The 19,818-nt window shown below is 44.8% G+C and overlaps 1 protein-coding gene across 3 annotated transcripts; it reads right to left on the reverse strand.

Annotated features, from left to right (window-relative positions):
- Positions 1-6,725: 6,725 nt before the first annotated feature.
- Positions 6,726-19,123, reverse strand: CALU (calumenin). Of its 3 annotated transcripts, none has more exons than XM_066592202.1 (7): positions 19,057-19,123; positions 15,686-15,922; positions 12,693-12,886; positions 11,710-11,876; positions 9,835-9,895; positions 9,461-9,660; positions 6,726-8,321 (listed from the first exon to the last, which is right to left on the reverse strand). In XM_066592202.1, the coding sequence occupies exons 2-7, from the start codon at positions 15,904-15,906 to the stop codon at positions 8,217-8,219; spliced, it is 948 nt and encodes a 315-aa protein (XP_066448299.1). In that variant the 5' UTR covers positions 15,907-15,922; positions 19,057-19,123; the 3' UTR covers positions 6,726-8,216. The 3 variants fall into 3 exon arrangements, with proteins under 3 accessions (XP_066448299.1, XP_066448297.1, XP_066448298.1); XM_066592200.1 differs by lacking the exon at positions 12,693-12,886 and adding an exon at positions 12,942-13,135; XM_066592201.1 differs by lacking the exons at positions 12,693-12,886; positions 19,057-19,123 and adding exons at positions 12,942-13,135; positions 18,990-19,008.
- Between the last annotated feature and the right edge of the window lie 695 nt (positions 19,124-19,818).

A 19,818-nucleotide genomic window follows, 5' to 3' on the forward strand; every position in this document is an offset into this window, starting at 1 on the left:
TGCGTTTTATGAAAATAAGGAAGATGGAACAATACCTCCGATTGGGAATAGGAAACCAAGCCAGAACCCCCCCCCCCTCCCTACCCCCGAAACAGCAGTCTGCGTATAGTTTTCAGGCTTGGTTTCCCATTCCCAATCATTGTTTTACAGACTTGTTAAAAAGTCATACATTGATTTGAAGGAATCAATTTGAAATCCAATAGGTGGTGCTGCAGGGAGGGGTATGAAAACGTCAGTCAGTGCCCAAACTAAATTTGGATTCATCGTTGAAGACAACCCAGTTAACTCTGCAGCAGACCAGTTTTGTTGTTCATGATACCACGGCAGAGGCGACTAGGTGGGCATCAAAGGTAATACTAGAGATCAAATTCCTTCAGCCAAGCGCCTGGAAATGGTTCTGACAGACACAGGGTCCTGTAACGATGGTGCCATTGTCTCTGGATGGCAGACAAAAAAAGTTGGAGATGCTTGTGCTTGTTCGTCTACTGGTGGTATGTTGATGGCATCTTGAGCCAGGTCACCTTGTGTGTGCTCCCTCATACATCCACTCGTCCCATCACCCCAGACTGGTCAAAACAGCCGAGGTGGCAGCAATTTGTGGATATGACCATCCAGCTTCTCATTCAAATAATGCTCCCCCTCTCAAACTTAATTGGGTGAAATCTCTTTGATTGCATTGTAGAGGCATCTAGTGGTCAACAAGCTCTACAGAAGAAGAAAAAGAGGTCCACTACACACACACGTAGCTTCTGAGAGCCTTTTTATAGGCCAAGAGTGGAACCACTTTTAGGGCCTCAGGTGGCAAAAACTGTTCATTTGATCACATCACAACTCTAATCATTTACATATCTGTCTCAGACGAACGGGTCAGATTCTCCATGCGGGAGCACGCAGCAGAATCCAACCCTATCCCAGGCCACCATCACGCTGTACCTGTATTTATATGTATGGTGGATGGCTGCTGCGATCTGCCATATAACGTGTAGTACAGATTTGTTCACATTTTTTTTTCTCATGTCGTCACAGGTACCAAGAGCCAATGCACAATGTCAATTGTGGATGGGCCGCGGGTTGGACGGCTTCCCTAGACTTCAATGGAAGCAGTCCGTGCGGAATCACAAGAATAGAGCATACCGCGATTTTATTTCCACAAGCGTAAACCACAAATCGCTGTCCGCTCATGTGAACGAACATGTGAATGCTCTATTGTTTATTGATGCGGAATACCACTACCACGGATTGTTTGCACAGGTGACCATTGCGGATTCCGCAATCCAAATCCGGTCGTGTGAGACCGGCCCAAGATGTAACCACATGTCGAGTTTTGCAGCAAAACGACAACTTTTAGATGCTTGATTTTTATTTTTTTTTTACAAAATACAAGGCCAGATCCAAACTATCTTTGGTTAAATCATTCTTAATCTTTTCTAACCAACCTACATTTTTTTACATAAGGATCCAATTAGCAATAATTTATAAATACAACATAAAAGCTTTTAGGGAAGGGTAAAAAAAAAAAAACTATATAAAATTTGATATAGTCAAAATTCTAATAATTGAAAACAATGGAGCTGCAATGAGAGTTCTCACAGCTAGATCGAACATGCCATGATTTGTTTCCCACATAGCATCGCTTTGCGGTGCTATGCAGGAAAACATCACTCATATGCATGACCCCCCATCTCGAAACGCACAAATCTCACACATTTTCTCGTGTGAAGCCTGCCTTAGGGTGCGTTCACACGAGCGCATAAACGGCGCGTTTTTGCGCCCAATCGTATAAACGTGACCATCTGAGGCATTGGTTTCCAATGTATTCGTTCGCACGGGCGATTTTACGGCGCGTAAAAACGGCAACCCGAAAAAACCCCGGAACATATGCGACCGAAATACGCGCCAACGCATATTCGATGGCCAAAAACATAGTTTGCAAAGTAGGAACAAACGATAATACGCTTTCTAGCTCTGGTCATGATCACCGAAAAATGTTCTTTCCGGCGATTAAACGCTACGCACGTGCGAACGTAAATACGCCTATGCTCGTGTGACCGCGCCCTAAAGCTAACAAATCCTCTGTGACTTGTCCTCTGATCAGCAGTGCTACATTTGCTCCGTAGAGCTTTATTCTCAGGATCTGTGGGGGTTCCGGAGGTCGGACCCTCACTGATCATAAAGTGATGGCTTATCGCCAGGGTAGGCCATCACTTTATAAAATTAGAACTAACCTTTAATTATTGAGCTACAGTTCCAGTCCAGAAGAATACATTCTGCATATGTAATCTTGTGGCATTCCGCATTGTTCGATAGTTTAAAATTAGACATGAGCGAGCACCAAAATGCTCGGGTGCTCGTTACTCGGGACGAAATTATCGCGATGCTCGAGGGTTCGTTTCGAGTAACGAACCCCATTGAAGTCAATGGGCGACTCGAGCATTTTTGTATATCGCCGATGCTCGCTAAGGTTTCCATTTGTGAAAATCGGGGCAATTCAAGAAAGTGATGGGAACGACACAGCAACGGATAGGGCAGGCGAGGGGCTACATGTTGGGCTGCATATCAAGTTCCCAGGTCCCACTATTAAGCCACAATAGCGGCAAGAGTGGGCCCCCCCCCCTCCCAACAATTTTTACTTCACTGCCTGCATGACACTCCGCTGCCACTTCTCCTGGGTTACATGCTGCCCAACCCCCCCCCCCCCCCCCCCCGCACGACGCAGTGTCCACAGCGCACACCAAAGTGTCCCTGCGCAGCCTTCAGCTGCACTCATGCCACACCACCCTCATGTCTATTTATAAGTGCGTCTGCCAGAGGAACCGCAGGCACACACTGCAGAGGGTTGGCACGGCTAGGCAGCGACCCTCCTTAAAAGGGGCGGGGCGATAGCCCACAATGCTGTACAGAAGCAATGAGAAATATAATCCTGTGCCACCGCCATCAGGAGCTGCACACGTGGGCATAGCAATGGGGAACCTATGTGCCACACACTATTCATTCTGTCAAGGTGTCTGCATGCCCCAGTCAGACCGCGGTTTTTTATAAATAGTCACAGGCAGGTACAACTCCGCAATGGGAATTCCGTGTGCACCCACAGCATGGGTGGCTCCCTGGAACCCACCGGCTGTACATAAATGTATCCCATTGCAGTGCCCTGGACAGCAGAGCTAACGTCAGATTAAATGCAGGTGGGCTTCGGCCCACACTGCATGCCCCAGTCAGACTGGGGTTCTTTAGAAGTGGACACATGTAGTTACAACTCCGTGTGGACCGACAGCATGGGTGGGTGCCAGGAAGCCACCGGCGGTACATAAATATATCCCATTGCATTGGCCATCACAGCTGAGGCAATGTCATGTTTAATGCAAGTGGGCTTCAGCCCACACTGCATGCCCCAGTCAGACTGGGGCTCTTTAGAAGTGGACACATGTAGTTACAACTCCGTGTGGACCCACAGCATGGGTGGCTCCCTGGAATCCACCGGCGGTACATAAATATATCCCATTGCAGTGCCCAACACAGCTGATGTAACGTCAGCTGTAATGCAGGTGGGCAAAAAATTAATTGGATTACACTGTAGGCGAGGGCCCCAAAAAATTGGTGTACCAACAGTACTAATGTACCTCAGAAAAATTGCCCATGCCCAACCAAGAGGGCAGGTGACCCGATTAATCGTTTTGGTTAATGTGGCTTAATTGGTAACTAGGTCTGGAGGCAGCCCAGTTAAAATAAAAATTGGTTCAGGTGCAAGTTTCAACGCTTTAATGAGCATTGAAACGTATAAAAATTGTTTAGAAAAATTATATGACTGAGCCTTGTGGGCCTAAGAAAAATTGCCCGTTCGGCGTGATTATGTGAGGTTTCAGGAGGAGCAGGAGGAATATTATACACAGATTGATGAAGCAAAAATGTCCCCGTTTTTGATGGTGATAGAGAACGATGCTTCCATCCGCGGGTGCAGCCTACGTATTGCTTAGGTATTGCTGCTGTCCGCTGGGGAAATCCAGGCTTTGTTCATCTTGATGAGTGTAAGCCTGTCGGCACTGTCGGTTGACAGGCGGGTACGCTTATCCGTGATGATTCCCCCAGCCGCACTAAACACCCTCTCTGACAAGATGCTAGCCGCAGGACAAGAAGCACCTCCAGGGCATACAGCGCAAGTTCAGGCCACGTGTCCAGCTTCGACACCCAGTAGTTGCAGGGGGCAGAGGCGTCACCGAGGACGGTCGTGCGATCGGCTACGTACTCCCTCACCATCCTTTTACAGTGCTCCCGCCAACTCAGCCTTGACTGAGGAGCGGTGACACAGTCTTGCTGGGGAGCCAGAAAGCTGGCAAAGGCCTTGGAGAATGTTCCCCTGCCTGCGCTGTATATGCTGCCTGATCTCTGCACCTCCCCTGCTACCTGGCCCTCGGTACTGCGCCTTCTGCCACTAGCGCTGTCGGATGGGAAGCTTACCATCAGTTTGTCCGCCAGGGTCCTGTGGTATAGCATCACCCTCGAACCCCTTTCATCTTCGGGAATGAGAGTGGAAAGGTTCTCCTTATACCGTGGGTCGAGCAGTGTGTACACCCAGTAATCCGTAGTGGCCAGAATGCGTGTAACGCGAGGGTCACGAGAAAGGCATCCTAACATGAAGTCAGCCATGTGTGCCAGGGTACCTGTACGCAACACCTGGCTGTCCTCACTAGGAAGATCACTTTCAGGATCCTCCTCCTCCTTCGGCCATACACGCTGAAAGGATGACAGGCAAGCAGCATGGGTACTCTCAGCAGTGGGCCAAGCTGTCTCTTCCCCCTCCTCCTCATGCTCCTCACCCTCCTCAACGCGCTGAGATATAGACACGAGGGTGCTCTGACTATCCAGCGACATACTGTCTTCCCACGCCTCCGTTTCCGAGTGCAAAGCGTCTGCCTTTATGCTTTGCAGGGAACTTCTCAAGAGGCATAGCAGAGGAATGGTGACGCTAATGATTGCAGCATCGCCGCTCACCATCTGGGTAGGCTCCTCAAAGTTTCCAAGGACCTGGCAGATGTCTGCCAACCAGGCCCACTCTTCTGTAAAGAATTGAGGAGGCTGACTCCCACTACGCCGCCCATGTGGGAGTTGGTATTCCACTATAGCTCTACGCTGCTCATAGAGCCTGGCCAACATGTGGAGCGTAGAGTTCCACCGTGTGGGCACGTCGCACAGCAGTCGGTGCACTGGCAGATTAAACCGATGTTGCAGGGTCCGCAGGGTGGCAGCGTCCGTCTTGGAGTTGCGGAAATGTGCGCTGACCCGGCGCACCTTTCCGAGCAGGTATGACAAGTGTGGGTAGCTTTTCAGAAAGCGCTGAACCACCAAATTAAAGACATGGGCCAGGCATGGCACGTGCGTGAGGCTGCCGAGCTGCCACCAGGTTACGGCCGTTGTCACACACGACCATGCCCGGTTGGAGGCTCAGCGGCACAAGCCAGCGGTCGGTCTGCTCTGTCAGACCCTGCAGCAGTTCGTGGGCCGTGTGCCTCTTCTCTCCTAAGCGGAGTAGTTTCAGCACGGCCTGCTGACGCTTGCCCACCGCTGTGCTGCCACGCCGCGCGACACCGACTGCTGGTGACGTGCTGCTGCTGCTGACACATCTTGATTGCGAGACAGAGGTTGCGTAGGAGGAGGAGGAGGAGGGTGGTTTAGTGGAGGAAGCATACACCGCCGCAGATACCAGCACCGAGCTGGGGCCCGCAATTCTGGGGGTGGGTAGGACGTGAGCGGTCCCAGGCTCTGACTCTGTCCCAGCCTCCACTAAATTCACCCAATGTGCCGTCAGGGAGATATAGTGGCCCTGCCCGCCTGTGCTTGTCCACGTGTCCGTTGTTAAGTGGACCTTGGCAGTAACCGCGTTGGTGAGGGCGCGTACAATGTTGCGGGAGACGTGGTCGTGCAGGGCTGGGACGGCACATCGGGAAAAGTAGTGGCAACTGGGAACAGAGTAGCGCGGGGCTGCCGCCATCATGCTTTTGAAAGCCTCCGTTTCCACAAGCCTATACGGCAGCATCTCCAGGCTGATCAATTTGGCAATGTGCACGTTTAACGCTTGAGCGTGCAGGTGCGTGGCAGTGTACTTGCGCTCAAACAGTGGCACTAGCGACGTCTGGACGCTGCGCTGAGAGACATTGCTGGATGGGGCCGAGGACAGTGGAGGTGAGGGTGTGGGTGTCTTCTGTCCCTGCCTCACCACTACTGGCCCTGGAGTATGTAAAATAACTGCAGACTGTTGCACTGTGGACTGGAATACAGCGGTGATGTAACAGCCAACACAGAGCCAGGAAATAATTTTGTGCAAGCCTGCTGTAACACTTAGCTGGCTGCGTATGAATTAGGACAACTACACCCAGCACAGACCCAGTACACTGAGGACAGTCACAGGCAGCCCAAATAGATTTTTTTTCCCAAATGTTTTTGAAAAGGCCCACTGCCTATATTCAATAAATATATGTCTTCTGTCCCTGCCTCACCACTACTGGCCCTGGACAATGTATAATTACTGCAGGGCGCAATGCTCTGCACGGCCGATATACAAAAAAAAAGTGCAACACTGCAAAAAGCAGCCTCCACAGTACTGCACACGGTTAGATGTGGCCCTAAGAAGTACGTTCGCTCATCTCTATTTAAAATTAATCAGTAACACTATAAAATTTTCTGTGTAGTCCTAGTCTGATTGAACATCTGAATTATAAAACGACAAGACCAACTATTTCAAATTTCTTTTAATTGCAAGTCATGTGTAGAGCTCAATGTGTTAGATGATTTTAGCACCCATGAAAATAGTGCAGCTTTACAAATATCGGTGTTAAGGTGTTTAGCAGTGACAATGAACAATCAAAGTAAGCGACTGCTGGAAACATCCAGATTTAATGTAGGCAAACATGGAAACTGTTCCAAATTAACTAAAGTCTGGAATCACACACGTAGTTTTTGATGCAGTTTTGGAGCAAAAGCTAGGAGTGGACCAAAAGAAAAAGTATAAAAGGAAATAGGTTTTCTTCCTGTTGGATCCTCTTCTAGCTCAAAACTCTGCAGCAAAAACTGCATGTACGATATCAGCCTTATCAAGTAGGCAGCAATCCTAAGAGGTAATCAACAAAAACAGATTTTTTCATTCAGCATACAAGTATTTTGTGAAGAAAATATGCATTATGGACAAGTTTAAAAACAAAACAAAAAAAACTACCGGTAAACCAAGACACGGCTACTAAGTGAAAAAAACCTCACATTTATTTGTGGCCAATTGAATTTATGATTGCAAAGTGTTAGAAACATTTTGATGTCCTGTTTTTCATCGTATTTAGTTTATGCAATCGATACATAATTAGAATATTTGACAGTAAAAGGTACATTAATAGCCCATGAAAATAACACTGGCATCATTGGGATTAACAATCTATTTTTGTATAAGAGGATTTATAAAAAAATCTGCATAAAATCTGCATAAAGACGCAATGTTTAATAGTCTAACTACAATAACCTAGTGCTCTGTGCACGGATAAAAAAAACAAAACAATATACCTATGAAATGAGCCAGGGGCCAATACTGAGCTAGTTCGGGAGTTGTAAACCTATAGGCCATTCAGTAACAAATAAAGAGAAAATAGGCAGCAAAGTGACCTATGAAAAGGATTAAAAACTCACATAATACTCTGAGTAAGCATATGATACGAATTCACAAATAAGGCTCTAGGTTTGGTTTGGGCTGTAATAGAGACTCAATATGCAGGTTCTGGTCCCTGACAACTAGAATAATCCCACATAAATTTGTTCTTACATTTTTTTGCACATTTATAAAAAAAAAAACTAACAAAAAAAACAAAACATAAGTGCCATACCAAGAAGGACACAATAGGTTTACATAAAAACAGTTCCATAAATCTAGATGATAACATGGAGCAGCTATAGCCAGCAACACTGAAAATGTATGGCCTTAAAAAATGCATATTAATCCCGGGGATTAAAAAAATAAAATAGTGTTGTCATCATTATGAGGCATAACCTATAGAGTAACGTCCACATGGTCTCTAAAGACTCCGTTTCGCTTTCACGTCTCCTCTTCTCTCTTGTGTTTCCGAGAGTCCGTTTATAATAAATTACTTTTGTTCCGAGTTGTTTTTTCTCCACCTCCTGAAGCCCTACAAGAAGGGCAAGGTTCGCCCGCTCGCTGGAGAGATGGATACGAGTCACCTGCATCTTTAGAATTCATCATGTCTGACCAGTGCCTCGCCGAAATCTGTCGCCTGGCTACCCACGAATAAGTCATATTTATCCACAATCTCTTCTCGCGTCAGTTTTCCATCCTGTAAAGTAAATGTCTGTAAGTAGCCAAATACCAAACTCCAAGCTTTTGTACTTTTTAAGTAAAGCATATATTTTGTTTAGGATTCCTTATATCAATCACAAAAGTTAAAGGGGTTATCTGGTGAAACATTTTTATCAGAACCTTGCTGAGCCCGCAATAGTAAAATGGCGCAATACGTATTTTCCCTTCCCTGCCATTTCGTCAGCACCCGCTGATCTTCATTTACAGGAGGGGAGTGATGACATGACACTAGGTCATGTGGGTGCTACAGCTGAAGGAAGCTATTGATTGGCTGCAGTAGTAACATGGTCCTTTTGTTGGGGACACCATAGTTGATTCCCTGTCCCCGGAAGTGAAGACCTGAGGTAACCAGACGCTGGCCAATCATCAGCGAAGGGGGTGCAGGGAAGAGCGAGTATGTATTCTGTTATTTTACTCAGTAAGGTTTTGATAAACCCTTTTAAATCGGTTTGTGTTAAGGGGAGTAAGACTTCTTGGATAAGCCTACTGACTTTTTGAAAATTATAAACCAGCCTGTTCTCACTTATTTCATCACTCCCAGCAGTTGGAACCTGACCAATCTAAAGGTTTTCTCTTATCCTGTGGATAACGAAAAACTTGTATCCATAGGACAACGCCTTTTAAGAGTCAGTGAACAGTATATAATATTAAACTGAACTCTATGAGAAACAGCATCTATTTTCCATTAAAATAACTAACACAAAAATATAGGCATATTTTCCACCACCCTTTACAGCATCTCGACTCTAGCATGTTCCTGCAGTTGCACATCTATTACATGGAATCTATATTCCGATTTCAATAGCTTTATACAAAAACTGCAACAATCCGGCAATAAACTGTCCTAATAGGAGTTTTTAGGCCAATTTCATACCTTTTGGGTGGGGGTTTGCACTTTGAAAAGCTATCTACATAACTAGGGGGTAGTCAAGCTTTTATTATTGTCCGTTTTTGCTCTACCTGCAGTTGATGACACGTTAATTCCACTTATGAAATGTATATGAATATACTTGAACCCCTAATTCTATTGGAATAAATTTAGAAAATAAAATGAGTTTTCAGATGTGTATTAACTCCCTAAGTGCACCAATAAGTTGAGCCCCCTTCAATTATTACCTTGTTTTGATCCGATTCATATACAAGGTGGCGAGCTTCAGCCTCAGCGTGGTCGTAGTCAGATGGTAGGATCCAGTCTTTAGTTTCCTCCTTATCCATTTTGCCATCGCGGTTCTTGTCTCTGAACTCAACAAACTGCTCTCTCTCGGTTTTCACCCACTCTGGCTCGTCAGTATCACCATCATGGCTGTACATATCACCTGAAATTTACAGAAAGCGAACAATCTCTTCAAAATAGTATTATGTTAGGCAGGTTTTGCATAGAAAATTAGAAATTACACTTCCAAAACCTTGGGAGTTGAGTCTACAAAAAGAAAAAAAAAGGTAAACTTTTGTTGAATATCACATTATGCATTTCTGTGTAGACTGCTCACCTATGTATTCGTTCAAGTCAATGACACCATCTCCATTTTTGTCAATATCTTCCATTGTTTCCTGTAGGGTATTAAAATGAAGAATGATCATGGAAAAGAGGCACACTGGGGGAAATTCACAAAACATTTTATGCCAGATTCAATAGGAACAAGAAACAATGCAACTATAAAGTATTAAGCCCCCATTTCCCTGCTTTGCACATGCATTAGACATCTTTACTTGCTGTATGTAGAGATGAGCGAGTATACTCACTAAGGCACTACTCGCTCGAGGAATGTGCTTTAGACGAGTATCTCCCTGCTCGTCCCTGAAGATTCGGGAGCCGCTGCGGCTGACAGGTGAGTCGCGGCGGGGAGCAGGGGAGAGCGGGCGGGAGAGAGAGATCTCCCTTCCGTTCCTCCCCCGCAGCTCCCCGCGCCGGCCCCCGAATCTTCAGGGACGAGCAGGGAGATACTCGGCTAAAGCACATTCCTCGAGCGAGTAGTGTCTTAGCGAGTATACTCGCTCTTCCCTAGCTGTATGCAATGGCTTTCATTATCCCCGTTTGCATATTGCATGCCAGGCCTCCCTCTCATACGCTCCCATCCTCACTAGGACACTGGTGAGGATGGTTACCTTCTTTTTGGCACACTATATAACTGAGTAAATATTATGTTTTTCATGTAGCAATACCTGTGGGGATGCCTTTTTCTCTACTGCCTTGCTGGATTGGTTCCTGGACAGCATTGTTTTATATTATATAAAAATAAAAATGCAATGGCTCTTGGAATGCAGCAACACAAAAGCAATTTTTTGTGTGTTTTTAGTGTACAGAAATAGGAAACCATTAAAAAAACCTGTATAAAACTTATTGCTGAAATCGTGTTGACCTAAAGAATGTTATCTCATTAATTATTCTGCATGCTGAACACCGTAGAATTGAAATCCAAAAAACTAGTGACAGAATTCCCCCCCCCCCCCCAAAAAAAAATTTATAACAGTTATGCAATACATTATATGTACCCAAAGATGATGCCATTGAAAATACAAGCAACAACAAGCCTTCATGACTAGGTCAACGGAAAAAAAATAAGTTACAGCTCTAGGAATGCAACGATGGAAAAAACTGAAAGATTGGTTGGTCATTAAGGCACATATAGGCTTCAGTGCTAAGGGGGTAAAACAACCCCTTTAACTGGCCCTTAACTTTTCAACAAACTTGTGCTTATGTGAAAGCCCATGTGATATGTAGCAAAAGCACACAAAATTTACCTAAGATGATGATTTTGTACCAATAGAGAAAAAAAATTCTGACTTGCTGGCCATTAAGTGTCTCACTACTTTCTAACTTGCTATCCACTGCCTGTTGTCATGTGAAATCCCTCTTTAACAGCAATGACACCAGAAAGATATTCAAGGAGAGTGTGTGGGGTCTTTGCTTGTTGCTGTCCATAGAAACCTATAGAGAGGAGAGGGTGAGCTGCTGGAGGGAGATAAAAGTAGAGGGACTCACACAGATATGGTTCCAACTTCTAGTAAGTTTTACCTCACAGCTTAATTCACAGCTAGACTGCTCAGTTATGCAGGTTAATGTTCTACATGCTGCTGCTGCCTGTGTGTGAGATAGAGAAAGGGGAGCAGGATCTCCTTTTCTGTGTGTGCAGTGTACAGAAGACATAAGCTAGTTTCCACCTACCAGCTCAGGGAATACTAAGAATTAGATCTAGATTGGTGAAGGAAAAAAAAAACTACTAAAAAATGCAGTCAAATACTACTATTTCACACGTGCAAACACATGATGGCTTATTCTGAAAGGTTAGGTATGCTTTAAGTTTACTTACTCCCATATATGCAATAAAAGTAATGTACGTCTATAAATGCATGCTAGTACTGACCAGCACAACAATATCTTTCATGTAGTCATACTCTTCAGGGTGTAAGAATGCTGTGAATTCGTCTTTAGTAGCAATAAGATCGCCATCCTTATCAGCCATTTTAAAGCGCCGCTCATCGCGAACCATCATCTGTTTATAATTAAAACTGTTGTCAGGATCTGGATCATCTGGGAAAGGAAGAGGAAAATGACCAAAACCAAACAGTTAATATATTCTGCTAATAGTAATTGCAAAATAAGTTTGCATTATAAAGCCAGAAGCAGGGTGACAGACTGCACTCCGAGAGGTCTGGTCTTTTTTCACTGTCAGTAGATAATTACATGTAGAATTTTCATCATTTTAACAGCTCCCCAAACTTTAGAAATATTATAGTATTCATGTAAAGTTTAAGGGGCTGCCCATGAATTTTTTCCTACCGATTACCCATCCTCAGGATAGGTCAACAATAGAGGACTGATAGAGGTCCGCAGCTCCGGATCCTTGAGGCCACTGTCAATGTGGTCAGCACTGGAAGCAGATAGTGCTGACAACTTTGCAGCAGCCCAGTTTGATACTGAAGGCACAGCTCCCATTGAATACAATGGGAGCTGTGCCTGCAATAACAACCCGCACTGCTGCACTACAGACAGTGCAGTCCGTTTCCTGACAGCAGTACTCAGGAAATCCTGAGGATAGTTAATAAAAAAACCGTCCAAAGCCCTGACAACCCCTTAAAAAAACATTGCATCCAGTATCCAGACAGAAATCAGCAACATATTAACCGTTATTCATTCGTATTTAAACCCTCCAATGGCCTACAAAAAAAAAATTGGGCCATTTAAGCATTTTAGACAACTATTGGGTCCTTAATAGTATGCATGTATCATGGCTATTAAATGTCAACTGTTTCATCTAAAACATAGCTGCTTTACATGTGGATTCTTTTGGTCAGCCCAGGCACTGTACCCACCCAATATCTAAATTTCACTTCCTTTCTCCCTTACCCAGGTAAGTGCCATAGGTGACATTTCTGTACTCCTCCCACGATATGAGCCCATCGTGGTTCATGTCAAACTCCTGCCATTGCCGCTCCACGTTGTCGTACACATATCTCCTTTGAGCTTTCTTGATCCATTCTGTGAGCTCCCCCTCCGTCACAAACCCATCATTATCCAAGTCTATTTTACTTACAATGAGTCTAAAAAGACAAAACAGCACGAATAAAAGGTGAGACAACAAAGACAAGCACCTACCGAATATGTAACCATAGGTGGCATTTTTATATTCTTCCCATGACACCAGGTTGTCACCATTGAGATCATGACCCTTCCATTGTCGCTCTACGTCCTCATAAATCCACCTCTTCTGTGCATATTTTATCCAATCCCTTAGTTCCTCGACTGTTACAAGACCATCCTTGTCTGCATCTATCTTACCCACAATCTTTCTGTGGTGCCATGGGAGCACCCAATGAGAAAAGAAATAAAATGTTAGAAAGCAGTAAGTAGAATGAACAACAGTAAGGAAGACAACTCGCTGCCTTAGTTCCATACTGTTCTAACTCCACTTTTGGCCAATTTTCTGTTAAATAGACATCTTTGTTCTAACTCCCATCGTTTACACATAGGCAGTATTGCCTAAGCTCAGACTGTATGTCTACGAGACATACTGAACATTCCCCTTCGCTCTGACCCCCCAGGATACCGTATTGCCTGAGCCATAGTGTTTTAACTTCTCAGAAAAGGCGGCCCAATCTAGAAAAAATAATAAAAATCATTCAATGGTCAGATGCTTGCGCTCCACAGAACTGAAATTCATCAATGTCAATGCTAATACTAGAGCTCTTGTCCAAAGATTGAGATCATGACCCATAAGGTGAAGAGAAGTTCCAAGAATCCAGGCACAGAAAAAGTACAGGAGGTGAATGCTAGCAACAACAACATGGACAGAGCATTAAAGTCAAATTTTGAAATACGTAGCCCACTTACTGTATACAGAATTACCATCAATGCTCCTGCTAAACGGAAATATGTTATCATTCAGCTGAAGTCTCATGACTTACAATTACAAAAACAGTGACCCAATTGGCATCCTGCCAAAAACTTCGGTATACACAGGTCAAACAGTCTATACAAAAAAATATGCCCTTTTCTAATGTACAATACGGTTTGGAATTCCAACATGTCTAATAAAAAAAAAATCTCTAAGTGAATTACTATGGGAGCATCGGAAATAACTCCCTACAATGTAAGCCTATAGTGTTGTAAAAGGCAATTAAAAAATTTTTTTTTTGGTCGAGGTGTATATTTTAAATTGCCAGATTAAGCAACTACATTTGACTGTACAAGCGTTCAAACATTCAAGGTGTCGCCATTACAAACTTTGCAAATTGGGAGATTGGGAGTTAGAACAATATGGAACTAAGCCAGTGACCTGCATGTAAGTGACAATATAAAACAAAGGTCAGTTTAGCTTTGATCCATTTATATTCATATCATCACACATACAGTTTAGAGCACTGAGTCTAAACAGAATACGTAAATAGTCTGTTACTAAAGTACAAGACAGATGTTAACACTGCTTCATAGAGTATTAATAAGAAGCCAAATTAGATTAGTCAGAAGTATAAACTACATCAGTAGCCGGATAATTACAGGCATTTCCTTAATGCATATCAGCCAACATATTATATTCAGTTTTAGAAGCATTAGGCAAGTCTGGGTTATTTTAAAAGGGCTGTCCAAAAAATAGTCAGTCTCTCTCTCAGGAAGTGGTAATGCGGTGGGGGGGGGGGGGGGGGGGGGGGGTCGAACTCGGCATGGTACTCGCTTGAGTAACGAGCACCATCAAGTATGCTAATACTCGAACGAGCATGTTCGCTCAACTCTAGCTACCACCGATTCACTATAGCCAGAGACCACAGCGGTCACGTGCCATTCTCCTGTCTTGGCATCAAGGCTCCCAACATTTGAGCAGTGATGCCAAGAGAACGGCACACAACCGCTGCAGCCACTAATGGCTAACATCTTAACTCGGCCCAGCCAATTCATAAATCCCACTTCCACAACACAATGGATGTGATAGGTTCTATGGGCACTACTGAGCCAATCAATGCAGCGCTCGATGAACCAATGCGATGGCTGTGATTGGTTAATCGAGCGCCGCATTGATTGGTTCTTTGACTGCTGCTCAGCCAATCACAGCCATCGCTTCCTGGAGGCGGGATTTAGGAATCCTGTAACCAAGAAGTGATGTTGTATGAGTGGCCAAAGACTGCAGAAACGGCGTTGTCTCTCCGGAGAGCAGTGGGAGGGACCTGGACCGAGCCTACGAAGTATTTTTTTTTTTAATGTAGTGTAACTAGGGCTTATTTTTGGCATAGAGCTTACATTTCAAGCCTTTGCATAAATCCCCAAAAATCAGGCTATAGCATATTTTCAGGATAGGTCTTATTTTTAAGGAAACCCTTTCTTCCAGTTACATGTGCATCAAAGTATTAATCCTTTAACCTGTTCCATAGAGCAAAACAGTGGACAGGTTCAGCTCGATGAAGGGCTTTGTAATACAACAGCAGTGGATTTAAAGAATTAAGAAAACAAACTTATACAGGGAGCCATACAAAATAAACTATATACACATTTTGATAGTGGGTACCGGACCTCCGTCATATATTCACAGGTACAATTGTTGAATGGAGCACATGCATGAAAATAGCGCGAGTCACCAGAAAGAATTGTAAATAGGACAAGCTTGTAAGAAGATAAAACATGTATAAAGATTGCAAGAAGTTTTGGAAATCATAAGATACACTTCAAAGATGTTTTGAGATTTTAAATACTTAATATGAACTTAACACAATTTGAGGGCAGATAGTAATAAGTCTTCCACTAATCAAACCCATCCAGACAGAAAAATGTATGATTTAATACCAGGTATAAGAAATTGTTAAACTACATAACACATAACTAGGACACAGCTCTGAAATCCACTGTCATACCCCAGCCTCTCTTTGCTCTCCTCTGGTGTCAGCTGGTCAAATGTTTTAGCTTCCTCTGCTCCCAAAAAAGCATCATGGTCATAGTCAAAGTTCTGTGCGTCATCATGCAACTTATCACTCAGTTGAGGGTCATGATGAACACGTTCTTTCTTTTCGGTAGGTTTGGAAAGGGCATAAGACGTCCAAAGGCCAAGGCACAAGAAGAGGTAAACCTTTGCCATTGTTTGCCGACGTAACCTAGGAAACAAACAAGGAAAGTGATGATCAACATGTTTATATTAGACAAAGGAAGCGGCAATTGTCGGAAGATCTGTTAGTATAACACAATAGGGCTCTCATAGCTTCATCTAAGGGTGGAGGTGGTCAGTAAACTCACTGACCTGAGGAAAACAAAATGCAGGCTCAACTTTCATAGGATGCCTGACATCTTTCTATTAGACCATAATGGTGATCTCTCATTCTGATACTATCTGTAGAGTCACAAGTAGGTGACACTCTAAAACGCCTCCAGGGCCCTATTCAGACACAAGGTACAGGACGCAGCCTGGAAACAGTCATAAACTTATGTCAAACCTGGAAGCAGAAGCACAACTAGAATGCCCTCAAAGGGAGCATGTCACCACCTATGAGGACAATAAACTAAGTTATAGGACATGTTCCAAGGAGGTGGGCAAGTATAAAAACTACATCCCCCAACTCTGTTCCCATGCCGTCACCCATGGCAGTCTGCACCAACAGACTCACCTCCGCAGCTATGCAGGCACTCCCCTAGAGAGCAGCGAGTGCCCGCATGCAGTCTACAGAGAAGTCCCCTGGTGCCAATTTCCATAGGTGACAGTGCAGGAACAGAAAGCTCGGTGGGTACAAAAAAAGAACACCCCCAGACTCCTTAGAACTTGGCCTATGAGCACCATGATTAAGGCCATTTTACACAGACTGAAAATCATTCATATTCCCACAATCCAGCGAGAATCTGACCAATTATTATTCAGTGTAAATGCATGTACCGACTGAATTATGAATGATACTTCATTCCATCGTTCAGTTTATGCATGCATAAAAACTGACCGATCGGACCATGTACATAGTCATTCATCTATGGACAACTGCCTGTGTACTGGGAATAGAGGTGGGTGGGATGGAATGATCCCCAGCCGGCTCCATCCCTAGTCACTGAGACATGATGGTTGGTGTGCTTTTACAAAGGAATGACCATTGCTGGGACTGTTGTCCCAAGTAAGAAGGCCCTTTGTTTATGATGCTCATAAGTAGTGACAGGTTGCCTTTAAACAAAGTCAAAGATTCATTTTGGTGTCCCAGCCCAATACTTAAATACCCTGTGTACAAGAAATACTGGCTTGTCTCCCCCAGTACCTGACAAATAATGACAAGCCAAAGTATTGTTAAAGCAGTTGTATACCTCTCCACTATGGATGACCCATCCCCAGGATAGGTCATCTATAGCTGAATGGCGGGGGTCTGCTGCTGTTCAGATGTGCTCTTGGTGGCTTCCTGTGTATACGGAACAGGATGCAGAGCACTCCGTATGCATTGCATCGCCCAGGTTGGTTGGGAACAGAGCCTGCATTACCAACTCGGGCCTCTATAATATGTACGGAGCACTCTGCTCCCTACTTACTAACCGTGCCAAGGGAACAGCTGATCAAGCGGGGTCCCTAATGGCAAACCCCTACCGATTATTGATAATGTGAAAGCATTAAGATTATTTCTGTGTTAGGGTCCTTTTAGACAATCCGATTATCGTTTGAATGAGCGACGTCATCACGTGCAGCCCGTTTATGCAGGCAGATATAGCGTTGGCTCGTTCTAATGAGAATCATTCAGTCTTTCACATTTGCTGTATAAGCGAATCAGAGGGACTTAAAAAGCGCTGTTTAAACCAATATGTAAATGAGCCAATGATGATTTTTATGCAAATGATTCTCATTCACTTTCGCTCGTTTGAACGATAAGCATTCCCTTTAAAAGCAGCTCTACACTTGTTATTCAAGGGTTAATATATAGCTTAGTCTGAAGCTTGTAAGAGTGCAGTGTCTGTAGTGGGGCCGGGAGCGTTTCCTGAGACCATGTTCAGTCATTGTATGGCATAGCCTACTCTTCTAAGTAGATCATATAGGATGTACTCATTCGTCAGTGTTAGGCCGTTTTCACACGGCCAAAAATTTTTTTTTAAAAACCCCAGATTCTTCAGCGTTCAGACGCAACAAATCTTACACGATTTTTCCCCGCATGGCACGATGTCCCATCTTTGACCGTGCCCTTGCATCGCCCCACCTGCTAGGAGCACGAGGTGCGAGGCTTCCCCATTGAAAACAATGCAAGAAACTCCGCGATCCTCTGCTGCAGCGGATGGCTACTTACCTGACGTGACGCAAAGGCAGTAGTGAACCACCTTGCATCCACGGGGATACTGCACTCACCCATGTGAAGTCAGCCTTAGACTTTGTAATGATTTGCCTCCCGTGATTGAACACTATACTTTTCTTTATTCTACTTTGCACTATAGTTAACACTGACTTGGTCACTAATCTAACCACAGCTCTGCTGCTTAAGACATCTGTCAGGTCTAAGCTTGGACCACCAGTATTATCCAGAAAACTGTTGCATTTCAACTAGTAAATCTGCCCCTAGAGCGTCGATCTCCGGGGCTATTCACAAAAACGGGGAGGCGGGTAAGTATAGAAAGAACCCCAGGCTCCACGGCCCTGTCCTACTCAGCTATGGTACTCATAGGACATAGCAAGTTTGAAGTCCTCCTACACTTGTTTGTTGTTGATCACATCACGAATGATCCTACAATTAAAGGGACATTTTGGGACTTGTTTCTTTAACCCTTGTGTGGTAGCAGTTTCAAAGTGCGGGCCTGCAATGGACAAGGCTGGGGACAAATAGCCCCAAAGTACTACGCAAGGGTTAATAGAGGACTGTAGGGGACCCACTGCTCAGATCCCCAATGGTCAGGTGATTCCCCCTTGTCAGCAGTGCACCCCCTTACGCATCCATGGGCTGTGCTACCAAGTATACGGCAGATCGCTCACACCAACGCCTGCCCAGCGCTGTACGGTCGGATCATTGGAAGTTTTACAAGCGCAGAGCCACACTTTATACCATTGAACAGCACTGAGTCGATTGCTGCCTTGGAGGACCCAACCCTGACTTATAAGCCAGGTACCCGCACACAGCCACCATCTACAACCATATAGGGGAAGCCACAGCCATACTAGAGCCCATATAAGCCTCACGGTTAGGGGCAGATAACAGAGAGCACTACAATGCCACGCACGTTCACATAAGTGCCGCTCTCCATCCCGCTAACAAGCCCTGACCGCGAGCATCTCCCGTCCCGTTACCTCTCAGCACTCCACGGCTCCGCCCGTCCTACCAGAACACGCCGACACCGGAAGCAGCTGCTTTCATCTGTGGGTGTGGCTTCCTGCGCCAACGTTGCCTCGATTGGCGCTTGCTGATTGGTGGATGGCTCGAGCAGGGCTGGGTGCGCTTACTGATTGGTTGGAGGGCGCCACGTCCACACGAGAGCGCGCACTGATGGATGCTGGAGGGTGGGGAAGAGCGCGCTCTGGTCTGGCGGGAGATTCAGGGAGGATCCGCTATAGTTTCATAGTTCCTGGAGGAGCCTCCCTATTGTTACTGGACCGCTAGTCAATGTCAGCAGGCGCAGCGGCGCCGTCATATCTCCTTATAAGAGGGGGGGATTTGGGGACAGACCAAAACGATTAAAGGAATGAATCATGTTACCAAGTAGTGTAACCACAGAATGAATGAGCATATTCCTCTGCGGGCTGGACGTGTGGGTTATGGTGGAATGAACAGATATTCCTAATAAGCAGATGTCTAATTTTCCTGTGGAATGAACACAATGCACAGTGTACAGGGGAAGAATATCCATTTTCCACATAAGCAGATGCCTAATAACATTCCTCTCATAGACAAGGAATGAACACATATGTACAGTGGAATGAACACAATATATGTACAGTGGAATGAACACATATGTACAGTGGAATGAATACAGACTCCACATAAGTAGGTTCCTCAGACTGTATCCTGTGCAAGATAGATGTGGAATGAACGTATTCCACACAAGTACATGC

The sequence above is a fragment of the Eleutherodactylus coqui genome, chromosome 2, assembly GCF_035609145.1.
Source record: "Eleutherodactylus coqui strain aEleCoq1 chromosome 2, aEleCoq1.hap1, whole genome shotgun sequence".
Taxonomy (NCBI): domain Eukaryota; kingdom Metazoa; phylum Chordata; class Amphibia; order Anura; family Eleutherodactylidae; genus Eleutherodactylus; species Eleutherodactylus coqui.

Excerpts from the sequence above, each read along its gene's own strand:
- CALU (XM_066592202.1), bottom strand. The coding sequence starts at position 15,906 with ATGGCAAAGGTTTACCTCTTCTTGTGCCTTGGCCTTTGGACGTCTTAT. Across the intron at positions 9,896-11,709 it reads TGAAAGATATTGTTGTGCTG|GAAACAATGGAAGATATTGA; the intron begins GTCAGTACTAGC and ends AATACCCTACAG. Across the intron at positions 9,661-9,834 it reads TGACTTGAACGAATACATAG|GTGATATGTACAGCCATGAT; the intron begins GTGAGCAGTCTA and ends TGTAAATTTCAG.